The sequence below is a fragment of the Xenopus tropicalis genome, chromosome 9 (assembly GCF_000004195.4).
Source record: "Xenopus tropicalis strain Nigerian chromosome 9, UCB_Xtro_10.0, whole genome shotgun sequence".
Lineage (NCBI taxonomy): Eukaryota > Metazoa > Chordata > Amphibia > Anura > Pipidae > Xenopus > Xenopus tropicalis.
This window is the reverse complement of record NC_030685.2, coordinates 90,431,691-90,444,977: the sequence shown is the minus strand read 5'-3', so window position 1 is coordinate 90,444,977 and position 13,287 is coordinate 90,431,691. Positions and strand designations below refer to the sequence as shown.

Sequence of the window (13,287 nt, the reverse complement as noted above, 5' to 3'; positions counted from 1 at the left end):
TGTTGGTAGTTGAGAGAGTTCGGACAGTGTCGAGGGTGTTATGGCAGTGAGTGTGCGAGTCAAGTGATGAGTGCCGGGTCTCTAAGGAGGTGAGGTGAGCGATGTGTGTGAGTGTGGTGGGATGTAGTGGGTGTGTGATGGAGGTAGTGAGGTGTGTGAGTGTGGTAGTGGTGAGTGTGCGAGTGAGTACTGTATGTAGTGAGTGTGTGTTGAAGTGAGTGTGTCCTGTGAGCCTAGGCTGTGAGTGTGTGGTGGTTGCTGCATGTGATGTTACGGGGCTGCCCTAGTGTGCTGTGTCGTAGGTGGAAGTTAATCTGGCAGGGGTGGTTGTTCTGGGAGTTCGTTAGGGGCGAGTTTGTTTATATTCTATAGTCCATTAAATGGTGCCTAGTTTTTGTGTAATTAGTGTTGCTGGGGGTTGTTACTGGTGCTTGAGTCGCACAGGGGAGGGTGAGGGGTTAGGCATATGGATTGTAGAGGGTGTCGGTCTTTAATATTGATATATGATTCTTTCAAACTATGAAGTGGATGGTGGGATCAGTCCCTTGCAGTGAGCATCCATGTACATGGTTGGGTTTTTTGCTGCAACTAGGGTCCACGCATGTAGATGATGGGGCATGGGTCCGTATAAAGGCTTCTTGTGATGTAACATGGGTGTTGGTTTGACATGGGTGTTGGTGTTAAAAAGGGGGGGTGGTGCAAAGACTGGTTCCATTTGTAGTTGGGGGGGGGGCCCCTCGCTGTTTCCGGCATTTCTAGTGTAATTTAGAAATATTGTCATCTGATGATGATGTAATTGGATGCTAGCAGTTGGGTTCACCTTATCTGTACGGGTATATTTAAGGAAAAAGGTGCAATCAGGAACACCATAGGATTAAAGTGTTTGCGAAAAGTAGTGTGGGGATAGCGTTAGCGCGGCGAAAGGCGAAATGTAAATTGGTAGGCTCATACATGGGGCAGAGATTTGCAGCTGGCCGATTCAGGTCCTCACAGCGTCAAATTTCAACTGCTTATCTGTCCTTAGGTCCATACGTGATATTTTGGACATTAGAAATTGGGCCAGCATTTTGAATTTCCCATATATCTCAGCTCGGTCATTAATAGCTCAGGTCTCACCTGCATTGTAAATAGTTTTCTATGTGACAAAGTATGTAATGTTTTAAATAAATCATAAATGCGGACGAACAATGGTTGGAAGTGCATGAGGCATTTTCACTAACATAACATGTAGTGTTCATATTAGACAGCTTTAAACTAGGAAATGTAATGAAGAATAGTAGCCATTTTTGAAGTAGCTTGCTTGGAAGGAGGGTTGTATATCATTTTGAATGCAAAATTTTTTGTGTCTTCAGTGACATAGGTGTTTATTATGTGTAGCAGCTGCACACACTAGTTGCATAACGTATCATGACATGGCCTTTATTTTTTTTGCTGGCTGGCCAGTGGGGTGTTAAAGAATGTAGGTTTGAAAAAAATGAGTATTTGCGAATGTTTATCACACGAAAGAATTAAACTGTGTTCCTCCCTACAGATTGGCTAGCAGATATTACAAGTGTATAGCCATTTTTGTATGCCTTAATTAGACGTTAATTACATTGCTCCCATGTTAGTCAGTGATCGGTAGGTTGTTCTCGTTGACAGTTGAACGTATTAATTGGCATATCTGAAATATGCTTATAGTCCACTTATACACCTTTCTGTCAAGTAAGCTCCATGAGTGGCTTAAAATGATATTTCGTGCCCGCCGACTGGCACAACGAAGCAAATGACATGGGCAAGGAAGCTTTTTACAGTGTTTGTGAGTACAGCGAGTTCACCATACGAGTGTGCAGCATAAATTAAGAATTACTGTGCAGTCCGATGGGTTTCTGCTCCACGTGTGTGTGGACAAAGTTAGGAGGTGTTCTAGACACAACCATGTCCGTGGCCCTATTTTTTTCCGCATTGGATGATTATAAGAAGGGTATTTGATTGATGTCCATAAACAAAGAGAATACTGCACAATATTTAATTTTTTTTTGTGTTCTTTTTATTTCCTCTGTGTACTACTATAATTGTCGTGGAGGAGATTGGTAGAGAAGCGCGTGCAGGGGATATATCAGGAGATATAGTAGCATTCTTATTTTCAATGAATTGAAGTAGCTCATGTCAAATAAGATGGTGTAATGGATTTGAAGTAGGACAGAGCACAAGCCTTTGGAAAATGTATAAAAACAAGTTAGCGTAGAAGTTCATACAGTTACAACTTGGTGTTTTAGGGTAAACCAAAATATGAATTAATCGGAATATTGTTCTTTAGATTTGGAGTGGGGCTATGGCAGTTGCTTCATAAACCATTAGCTTTTATATTACTAAGGTATTCTATGGGTTAGCAGAAAGTACATTTAAAATTAAACGTGTTTTGTTACTGTGATGTGATGTGCTGGTCTGTTGTGTATTCTGCTTGTGTTCCAAGTAAGGGTAGCGTGTTTGGTTGGCGAATGTTTGGTTTTGGAGTCACGTGATCTTGTTTGTAAATGCAGTTGACGATCAAGGGTCATATGTCGGGCAGAGTAGTAGGTCGACTTCTTCCTCCAAAAAGTGGTGATTCTTGGTTCACCTCATTAGGAAAATGGAAAGCGACATGTTCTTTATAGTACGTTTGCTGGCAGAGCGATCCTGTAATTCCATCGGTGAAGCTTCTTTTTCGCAGCTGAGGCAATCTGTTAAATATCATAAAGAACTTCATGATGCTCTGGTCTCTTTATTTTGTGCCTGCGTAAAAGGTAACAATTTTGGCTGTTTTATAGTTTTCCGCTTGTTGTAGTTCTTGTAGGCACAAATTAGGTGTATAGCGCAATATTGCAAGATGTTTGGAATTTTTAACTAGATAAAAACTGGCTGACAGTGTGAGTTGAGTGGTGCGAGTGAGTGTGTGAGTATGTGAGTGAGTGTGTGAGTGAGTGTGTGTGTAGTGTGTGTGAGTGTGAGTGTGTGAGTGAGTGTGTAGTGTGTGTGTGTGTGAGTGTGTGTGTGTGAGTGTGTGTGAGTGTGTGTGTGAGTGTGTGAGTGAGTGTGAGTGAGTGTGTGAGTATGTGAGTGAGTGTGTGAGTGAGTGTGTGTGAGTGTGTGTGTGAGTGTGTGAGTGTGATGTGTGAGTGTGAGTGTGAGTGGGTGTGTGATGTGTGAGTGTGTGTGTGTGAGAGTGTGTGTGAGTGTGTGTGTGAGTGTGTGTGTGAGTGTGTGTGTGAGTGTGTGTGTGAGTGTGTGTGTGTGAGTGTGAGTGAGTGTGTGAGTGTGTGAGTGAGTGTGTGTGTGAGTGTAAGTGTGTGAGTGTGAGTGAGTGTGTGAGTGTGTGAGTGTGTGTGTGAGTGTGAGTGAGTGTGAGTGAGTGTGAGTGTGTGTGTGTGAGTGTGTGTGTGAGTGAGTGTGTGAGTGTGTGTGAGTGTGTGTGAGTGTGTGTGTGAGTGTGTGAGTGAGTGTGAGTGAGTGTGCGAGTGAGTGTGTGAGTATGTGAGTGAGTGTGTGAGTGAGTGTGTGTGAGTGTGTGTGTGTGTGTGTGTGAGTGTGTGAGTGTGATGTGTGAGTGTGAGTGTGAGTGGGTGTGTGATGTGTGAGTGTGTGTGTGAGTGTGTGAGTGAGTGTGAGTGAGTGTGCGAGTGAGTGTGTGAGTATGTGAGTGAGTGTGTGAGTGAGTGTGTGTGAGTGTGTGTGAGTGTGTGTGTGAGTGTGTGAGTGTGATGTGTGAGTGTGAGTGTGAGTGTGAGTGGGTGTGTGATGTGTGAGTGAGTGTGTGAGTGAGTGTGAGTGAGTGTGAGTGAGTGTGTGAGTGTGAGTGGGTGTGTGTAACAGTGCAGACAATATGTATGTGGGTCGGGCTTTATAACTTACCAGGATTTCCTTTTTCTCCTTTGGTTCCAGAGCTGCCAGGGGTCCCAGCCTCCCCCCGACCCCCGGGCTCCCCTTTTGCACCAGGTGGTCCTGGGGAATTAAAGGAGACATACAGGATAAGTGACAGCCCCCAGGCAATTGTGAGTAATATAGGGTTGCCCTACTGTCCCCATCTTGCCCTACTGTCCCCATCTTGCCCTACTGTCTCCATCTTGTCCTACTGTCTCCATCTTGCCCTACTGTCCCCATCTTGCCCTACTGTCCCCATCTTGCCCTACTGTCTCCATGTTGTCCTACTGTCTCCATCTTGTCCTACTGTCCCCATCTTGCCCTACTGTCTCCATCTTGCCCTACTGTCTCCATCTTGTCCTACTGTCTCCATCTTGTCCTACTGTCTCCCTCTTGTCCTACTGTCTCCCTCTTGTCCTACTGTCTCCATCTTGTCCTACTGTCTCCCTCTTGTCCTACTGTCTCCATCTTGCCCTACTGTCTCCCTCTTGTCCTACTGTCCCCATCTTGCCCTACTGTCTCCATCTTGCCCTACTGTCTCCATCTTGCCCTACTGTCTCCATCTTGCCCTACTGTCTCCATCTTGCCTCTACTGTCTCCATCTTGTCCTACTGTCTCCATCTTGCCCTACTGTCTCCATCTTGTCCTACTGTCTCCATCTTGCCCTACTGTCCCCATCTTGTCCTACTGTCTCCCTCTTGTCCTACTGTCTCCATCTTGCCCTACTGTCCCCATCTTCTCCTACCGTCCCCATCTTGCCCTACTGTCTCCATCTTGCCCTACTGTCTCCCTGTTGTCCTACTGTCCCCATCTTGCCCTACTGTCCCATCTTGCCCTACTGTCTCCATCTTGCCCTACTGTCTCCATCTTGCCCTACTGTCTCCATCTTGCCCTACTGTCTCCATCTTGTCCTACTGTCTCCATCTTGCCCTACTGTCCCCATCTTGCCCTACTGTCCCCATCTTGCCCTACTGTCTCCATCTTGTCCTACTGTCTCCATCTTGCCCTACTGTCTACATCTTGCCCTACTGTCCCCATCTTGCCCTACTGTCTCCATGTTGTCCTACTGTCTCCATCTTGTCCTACTGTCCCCATCTTGCCCTACTGTCTCCATCTTGCCCTACTGTCTCCATCTTGTCCTACTGTCTCCATCTTGTCCTACTGTCTCCCTCTTGTCCTACTGTCTCCCTCTTGTCCTACTGTCTCCATCTTGTCCTACTGTCTCCCTCTTGTCCTACTGTCTCCATCTTGCCCTACTGTCTCCCTCTTGTCCTACTGTCCCCATCTTGCCCTACTGTCTCCATCTTGCCCTACTGTCTCCATCTTGCCCTACTGTCTCCATCTTGCCCTACTGTCTCCATCTTGCCCTACTGTCTCCATCTTGTCCTACTGTCTCCATCTTGCCCTACTGTCTCCATCTTGTCCTACTGTTCCATCTTGCCCTACTGTCCCCATCTTGTCCTACTGTCTCCCTCTTGTCCTACTGTCTCCATCTTGCCCTACTGTCCCCATCTTCTCCTACCGTCCCCATCTTGCCCTACTGTCTCCATCTTGCCCTACTGTCTCCCTGTTGTCCTACTGTCCCCATCTTGCCCTACTGTCCCCATCTTGCCCTACTGTCTCCATCTGTGCCCTACTGTCTCCATCTTGCCCTACTGTCTCCATCTTGCCCTACTGTCTCCATCTTGTCCTACTGTCTCCATCTTGCCCTACTGTCTCCATCTTGCCCTACTGTCCCATCTTGCCCTACTGTCCCCATCTTGCCCTACTGTCTCCATCTTGCCCTACTGTCTCCATCTTGCCCTACTGTCTACATCTTGCCCTACTGTCCCCATCTTGCCCTACTGTCTCCATGTTGTCCTACTGTCTCCATCTTGTCCTACTGTCCCCATCTTGCCCTACTGTCTCCATCTTGCCCTACTGTCTCCATCTTGTCCTACTGTCTCCATCTTGTCCTACTGTCTCCCTCTTGTCCTACTGTCTCCCTCTTGTCCTACTGTCTCCATCTTGTCCTACTGTCTCCCTCTTGTCCTACTGTCTCCATCTTGCCCTACTGTCTCCCTCTTGTCCTACTGTCCCCATCTTGCCCTACTGTCTCCATCTTGCCCTACTGTCTCCATCTTGCCCTACTGTCTCCATCTTGCCCTACTGTCTCCATCTTGCCCTACTGTCTCCATCTTGTCCTACTGTCTCCATCTTGCCCTACTGTCTCCATCTTGTCCTACTGTCTCCATCTTGCCCTACTGTCCCCATCTTGTCCTACTGTCTCCCTCTTGTCCTACTGTCTCCATCTTGCCCTACTGTCCCCATCTTCTCCTACCGTCCCCATCTTGCCCTACTGTCTCCATCTTGCCCTACTGTCTCCCTGTTGTCCTACTGTCCCCATCTTGCCCTACTGTCCCCATCTTGCCCTACTGTCTCCATCTTGCCCTACTGTCTCCATCTTGCCCTACTGTCTCCATCTTGCCCTACTGTCTCCATCTTGTCCTACTGTCTCCATCTTGCCCTACTGTCTCCATCTTGCCCTACTGTCCCCATCTTGCCCTACTGTCCCATCTTGCCCTACTGTCTCCATCTTGCCCTACTGTCTCCATCTTGCCCTACTGTCTACATCTTGCCCTACTGTCCCCATCTTGCCCTACTGTCTCCATGTTGTCCTACTGTCTCCATCTTGTCCTACTGTCCCCATCTTGCCCTACTGTCTCCATCTTGCCCTACTGTCTCCATCTTGTCCTACTGTCTCCATCTTGTCCTACTGTCTCCCTCTTGTCCTACTGTCTCCCTCTTGTCCTACTGTCTCCATCTTGTCCTACTGTCTCCCTCTTGTCCTACTGTCTCCATCTTGCCCTACTGTCTCCCTCTTGTCCTACTGTCCCCATCTTGCCCTACTGTCTCCATCTTGCCCTACTGTCTCCATCTTGCCCTACTGTCTCTCCCATCTTGCCCTACTGTCTCCATCTTGCCTACTGTCTCCATCTTGCCCTACTGTCTCCATTCCTATGTCTCCATCTTGTCCTACTGTCTCCATCTTGCCCTACTGTCCCCATCTTGTCCTACTGTCTCCCTCTTGTCCTACTGTCTCCATCTTGCCCTACTGTCCCTCTTCTCCTACCGTCCCCATCTTGCCCTACTGTCTCCATCTTCCCTACTGTCTCCCTGTTGTCCTACTGTCCCCATCTTGCCCTACTGTCCCCATCTTGCCCTACTGTCTCCATCTTGCCCTACTGTCTCCATCTTGCCCTACTGTCTCCATCTTGCCCTACTGTCTCCATCTTGTCCTACTGTCTCCATCTTGCCCTACTGTCTCCATCTTGCCCTACTGTCCCCATCTTGCCCTACTGTCCCCATCTTGCCCTACTTTCTCCATCATGTCCTACTGTCTCCATCTTGCCCTACTGTCTCCATCTTGCCCTACTGTCCTCATCTTGCTCATATCTGCTCCTGAGCTCATCTGCAGCCAATCAGAAGCCAGCTGGAATATGCCTGGTGGGGGGCATTACTACTATTGACCGGTACAGAGAAAAGCACCAATGGGAAGGGGAAACAGACAAAGGGACCCACCGGGCGTCAGGCTCAGGTTGCCCAGTCTGTGGGACAGGTCCCGGCTCCTCACTTGGATGATCCCGATCTCCTTTTCCAGCTCATTGAGCCTGAGGGCCCCCTTATCCCCCACGGACCAGATGGTCACATTCAGGGAGCGCAGGAGGCCCTCCAGCTCGGGGCCCAATTCATCTCTGTGACCGACAAATGCTTCATTCTGTGCCCCCTTAACTGCCCCCACGTCCCCCGGGCACCGCAGCTGGCACTGCCCTTCCCTCAATGCCGACAGCTCTCTGTGCCAAGTGAAACCTTCAGGGATCAAACATTGAAACAATGAGCAGCCAATCAGATTATTTGGGGCCACAGACTGCCCCCCCTTATATATTTATATATAGTGACCCCCCCTTAACTGCCCCCCCCCCCAGTGTAACCAATCCCAACTGGGCCAGCCTTTCCCCATAACTGAGCCCATTCCCTTTATCAGCTTAGTCGCTCTTCCCTGTACTTTCTCTATTTCATTACTGCCCCCCCTTATATTTATATATAGTGACCCCCCCCTTAACTGCCCCCCCCAGTGTAACCAATCCCAACTGGGCCAGCCTTTCCCCATAACTGAGCCCATTCCCTTTATCAGCTTAGTCGCTCTTCCCCTGTACTTTCTCTATTTCATTACTGCCCCCTTATATATTTATATATAGTGACCCCCCTTATATATTTTTATATAGTGACCCCCCCCTTAACTGCCCCCCCCCCCCAGTGTAACCAATCCCAACTGGGCCAGCCTTTCCCCATAACTGAGCCCATTCCCTTTATCAGCTTAGTCGCTCTTCCCTGTACTTTCTCTATTTCATTACTGCCCCCCTTATATATTTATATATAGTACCCCCCTTAACTGCCCCCCCCCCAGTGTAACCAATCCCAACTGGGCCAGCCTTCCCCATAACTGAGCCCATTCCCTTTATCAGCTTAGTCGCTCTTCCCTGTACTTTCTCTATTTCATTACTGCCCCCCTTATATATTTATATATAGTGACCCCCCCTTAACTGCCCCCCCCCAGTGAACCAATCCCAACTGGGTCCAGCCTTTCCCCATAACTGAGCCGCATCTCCCTTTATCAGCTTAGTCCTCTTCTCCCTGTACTTTCTCTATTTCATTACTGCCCCCCCTTATATATTTATAATATAGTGACCCCCCCCCTTAACTGCCCCTTCCCCAGTGTAACCATCCCAACTGGCCAGCCTTTCCCCATAACTGAGCCCATTCCCTTTATCAGCTTAGTCGCTCTTCCCTGTACTTTCTCTATTTCATTACTGCCCCCCCTTATATATTTATATATAGTGACCCCCCCCTTAACTGCCCCTTCCCCAGTGTAACCAATCCCAACTGGGGCCAGCCTTTCCCCATAACTGAGCCCATTCCCTTTATCAGCTTAGTCGCTCTTCCCTGTACTTTCTCTATTTCATTACTGCCCCCCTTATATATTTATATATAGTGACCCCCCCTTAACTGCCCCCCCCCCAGTGTAACCAATCCCAACTGGGCCAGCCTTTCCCATAACTGAGCCCATTCCCTTTATCAGCTTAGTCGCTCTTCCCTGTACTTTCTCTATTTCATTACTGCCCCCCCTTAATATATTTATATATAGTGACCCCCCCCCTTAACTGCCCCCCCCCCCAGTGTAACCAATCCCAACTGGGCCAGCCTTTTCCCCATAACTGAGCCCATTCCCTTTATCAGCTTAGTCGCTCTTCCCTGTACTTTCTCTATTTCATTACTGCCCCCCACCTTATATATTTATATATAGTGACCCCCCCTTAACTGCCCCCCCCCAGTGTAACCAATCCCAACTGGGCCAGCCTTTCCCCATAACTGAGCCCATTCCCTTTATCAGCTTAGTCGCTCTTCCCTGTACTTTCTCTATTTCATTACTGCCCCCTTATATATTTATATATAGTGACCCTCTCCGCCTCCCTTAACTGCCCCTGATTTTGCCGATTGTTTCTCAGAACTGAATCAAAATCTTTCCAAAAGGCACCAAGTGCGCTGGAATGGAGCCCAGAGCGGCCCAGTCCCCTAAATCCCAAAGGGAGGGGGAATGAGTGATACATTGGGGATGGGGAGGAAAGGGGATCTCACCATCAGCATAGGAAGGGGTTCCTTACTGTAAGGGCAGTCAGGTTATGGGATTCCCTACCCAGAGAGGGGGAATGAGTGATACATTGGGGGTGGGGGGGAAAGGGGATCTCACCATCAGCATAGGAAGGGGTTCCTTACTGTAAGGGCAGTCAGGTTATGGGGTTCCCTACCCAGAGAGGGGGAATGAGTGATACATTGGGGGTCGGGAGGAAAGGGGATCTCACCATCAGCATAGAAGGGGTTCCTTACTGTAAGGGCAGTCAGGTTATGGGATTCCCTACCCAGAGAGGGGGAATGAGTGATACATTGGGGTCGGGAGGAAAGGGGATCTCACCATCAGCATAGGAAGGGGTTCCTTACTGTAAGGGCAGTCAGGTTATGGGGTTCCCTACCCAGAGAGGGGGAATGAGTGATACATTGGGGGTGGGAGGAAAGGGGATCTCACCATCAGCATAGGAAGGGGTTCCTTACTGTAAGGGCAGTCAGGTTATGGGGTTCCCTACCAGAGAGGGGGAATGAGTGATACATTTGGGGTGGGGGGGAAAGGGGATCTCACCATCAGCATAGGAAGGGGTTCCTTACTGTAAGGGCCAGTCAGGTTATGGGGTTCCCTACCCAGAGAGGGGGAATGAGTGATCATTGGGGGTCGGGAGGAAAGGGGATCTCACCATCAGCATAGGAAGGGGTTCCTTACTGTAAGGGCAGTCAGGTTATTGGGATTCCCTACCCAGAGAGGGGGAATGAGTGATACATTGGGGGTCGGGAGGAAAGGGGATCTCACCATCAGCATAGGAAGGGGTTCCTTACTGTAAGGGCAGTCAGGGTTATGGGGTTCCCTACCCAGAGAGGGGGAATGAGTGATACATTGGGGGTGGGGAGGAAAGGGGATCTCACCATCAGCATAGGAAGGGGTTCCTTACTGTAAGGGCAGTCAGGTTATGGGATTCCCTACCAAGAGAGGGGGAATGAGTGATACATTTGGGGTGGGGGGGAAAGGGGATCTCACCATCAGCATAGGAAGGGGTTCCTTACTGTAAGGGCAGTCAGGTTATGGGATTCCCTACCCAGAGAGGGGGAATGAGTGATACATTGGGGGTGGGGGGGAAAGGGGATCTCACCATCAGCATAGGAAGGGGTTCCTTACTGTAAGGGCAGTCAGGTTATGGGGTTCCCTACCCAGAGAGGGGGAATGAGTGATACATTGGGGGTGAGGAGGAAAGGGGATCTCACCATCAGCATAGGAAGGGGTTCCTTACTGGAAGGGCAGTCAGGTTATGGGGTTCCCTACCCAGAGAGGGGGAATGAGTGATACATTGGGGTGGGGAGGGAAGGAGATCTCACCATCAGCATAGGAAGGGGCTCCTTACTGTAAGGGCAGTCAGGTTATGGGGTTCCCTACCCAGAGAGGGGGAATGAGTGATACATTGGGGGTGGGGAGCTCAGAGTTATAACAAATTCCCAAGCTGTAACCAATAGAAATCTGCCCCTTTATCAACGCTCTGCAGCCCCCGTTCTGCTAAATCATCTCCTTATCGAATGTTATCTGTGGCGCCAGGTTTGGGTGTTATGGGCCGACCCTCCCAAAGCTCCGGTATCTACTCAGCCCGAGTGTAGCAACAATGTAACAGATATTCCCAGAGGCGTAACCCCCCCCCCCCATATCATAATGTAACTGTATAATATATAGGCACAGATATACCCCCCATCTTTCCCCCACCCGGCCCCACCCCCCACTGTCACAGTGTAACCCATATCATATATGCACATAATGTAAACTGTATAATATATAGGCACAGATATACCCCCATCTTTCCCCCCCCCCCCACCACTGTCACAGTGTAACCCATATCATATATGCACAATAATGTAACTGTATAATATATAGGCACAGATATACCCCAACTTTCCCCCGCCACACTGTCACAGTGTAACCCCATATCATATATGCACATAATGTAACTGTATAATATATAGGCACAGATATACCCCATCTTTCCCCCCCCCCACTGTCCAGTGTAACCCCATATCATATATGCACATAATGTAACTGTATAATATATAGGCACAGATATAACCCATCTTTCCCCCCCCCCCCCACTGTCCAGTGTAACCCCATATCATCTATGCACATAATGTAACTGTATAATATATAGGGCACAGATATACCCCCCATCTTTCCCCCCCCACTGTCACCCCCCATATGTAATGTATAACAAGATATACCCCCATCTTTCCCCCCCACTGTCACAGTGTAACCCCATATCATATATGCACATAATGTAACTGTATAATATATAGGCACAGATATACCCCCCATCTTTCCCCCCCCACACTGTCACAGTGTAACCCCCATATCATATATGCACATAATGTAACTGTATAATATATAGGCACAGATATACCCCCCATCTTTCCCCCAGCCCCCCCACTGTCACAGTGTAACCCCCATATCATATATGCACATAATGTAACTGTATAATATATAGGCACAGATATACCCCATCTTCCCCCCCCCCCCCGCCCACTGTCACAGTGTAACGCCCCATATCATATATGCACATAATGTAACTGTATAATATATAGGCACAGATATACCCCCCATCTTTCCCAGCCCCCCCCCCCCCACTGTCACAGTGTAACCCCCATATCATATATGACACATAATGTAACTGTATAATATATAGGCACAGATATACCCCCCATCTTTCCCCGCCCACACTGTCACAGTGTAACCCCCATATCATATATGCACATAATGTAACTGTATAATATATAGGCACAGATATACCCCCATCTTTCCCCCCCCACACTGTCACAGTGTAACCCCCATATCATATATGCACATAATGTAACTGTATAATATATAGGCACAGATATACCCCCCATCTTTCCCCCAGCCCCCCCCCCCCCACTGTCACAGTGTAACCCCCATATCATATATGCACATAATGTAACTGTATAATTATATAGGCCACAGATATACCCCCCATCTTTCCCCCCCCCCACACTGTCACAGTGTAACCCCCATATCATATATGCACATAATGTAACTGTATAGTATATAGCACAGATATACCCCCCATCTTTCCCCCAGCCCCCCCCCCCACTGTCACAGTGTAACCCCCATATCATATATGCCACATAATGTAACTGTATAATATATAGGCACAGATATACCCCCCCATCTTTCCCCCAGCCCCCCCCCCCCACTGTCACAGTGTAACCCCCATATCATATATGCACATAATGTAACTGTATAATATATAGGCACAGATATCCCCCCCATCTTTCCCCCAGCCCCCCCCCCCCCCACTGTCACAGTGTAACCCCCATATCATATATGCACATAATGTAACTGTATAATATATAGGCACAGATATACCCCCCATCTTCCCCCAGCCCCCCCCCCCCACTGTCACAGTGTAACCCCCATAATCATATATGCACATAATGTAACTGTATAATATATAGGCAAGATATACCCCCATCTTCCCCCCCCCCCCCACTGTCACAGTGTAACCCCCATATCATATTGCACATAATGTAACTGTATAATATATAGGCACAGATATACCCCCCATCTTCCCCCCCCCCCCCCACTGTCACAGTGTAACCCCCATATCATATATGCACATAATGTAACTGTATAATATATAGGCACAGATATACCCCCCATCTTTCCCCCAGCCCCCCCCCCCCACTGTCACAGTGTAACCCCCATATCATATATGC

At 48.6% G+C, this 13,287-nt stretch overlaps 1 protein-coding gene across 1 annotated transcript in view; it reads right to left on the bottom strand.

Annotated features, from left to right (window-relative positions):
• Nucleotides 1–11,261, bottom strand: part of LOC116407839 (collagen alpha-1(XIII) chain-like) — a 22,823-nt gene extending 11,562 nt beyond the window's left edge. The window contains exons 1-3 of the mRNA XM_031893893.1: nucleotides 11,255–11,261; nucleotides 7,441–7,728; nucleotides 3,871–3,960 (exon numbers count right to left, since the gene is read on the bottom strand). Of these exons, the coding sequence (XP_031749753.1) occupies nucleotides 3,871–3,960; nucleotides 7,441–7,728; nucleotides 11,255–11,261 (385 nt within the window). The remainder of the gene's footprint in view (nucleotides 1–3,870; nucleotides 3,961–7,440; nucleotides 7,729–11,254) is intronic.
• Between the last annotated feature and the right edge of the window lie 2,026 nt (nucleotides 11,262–13,287).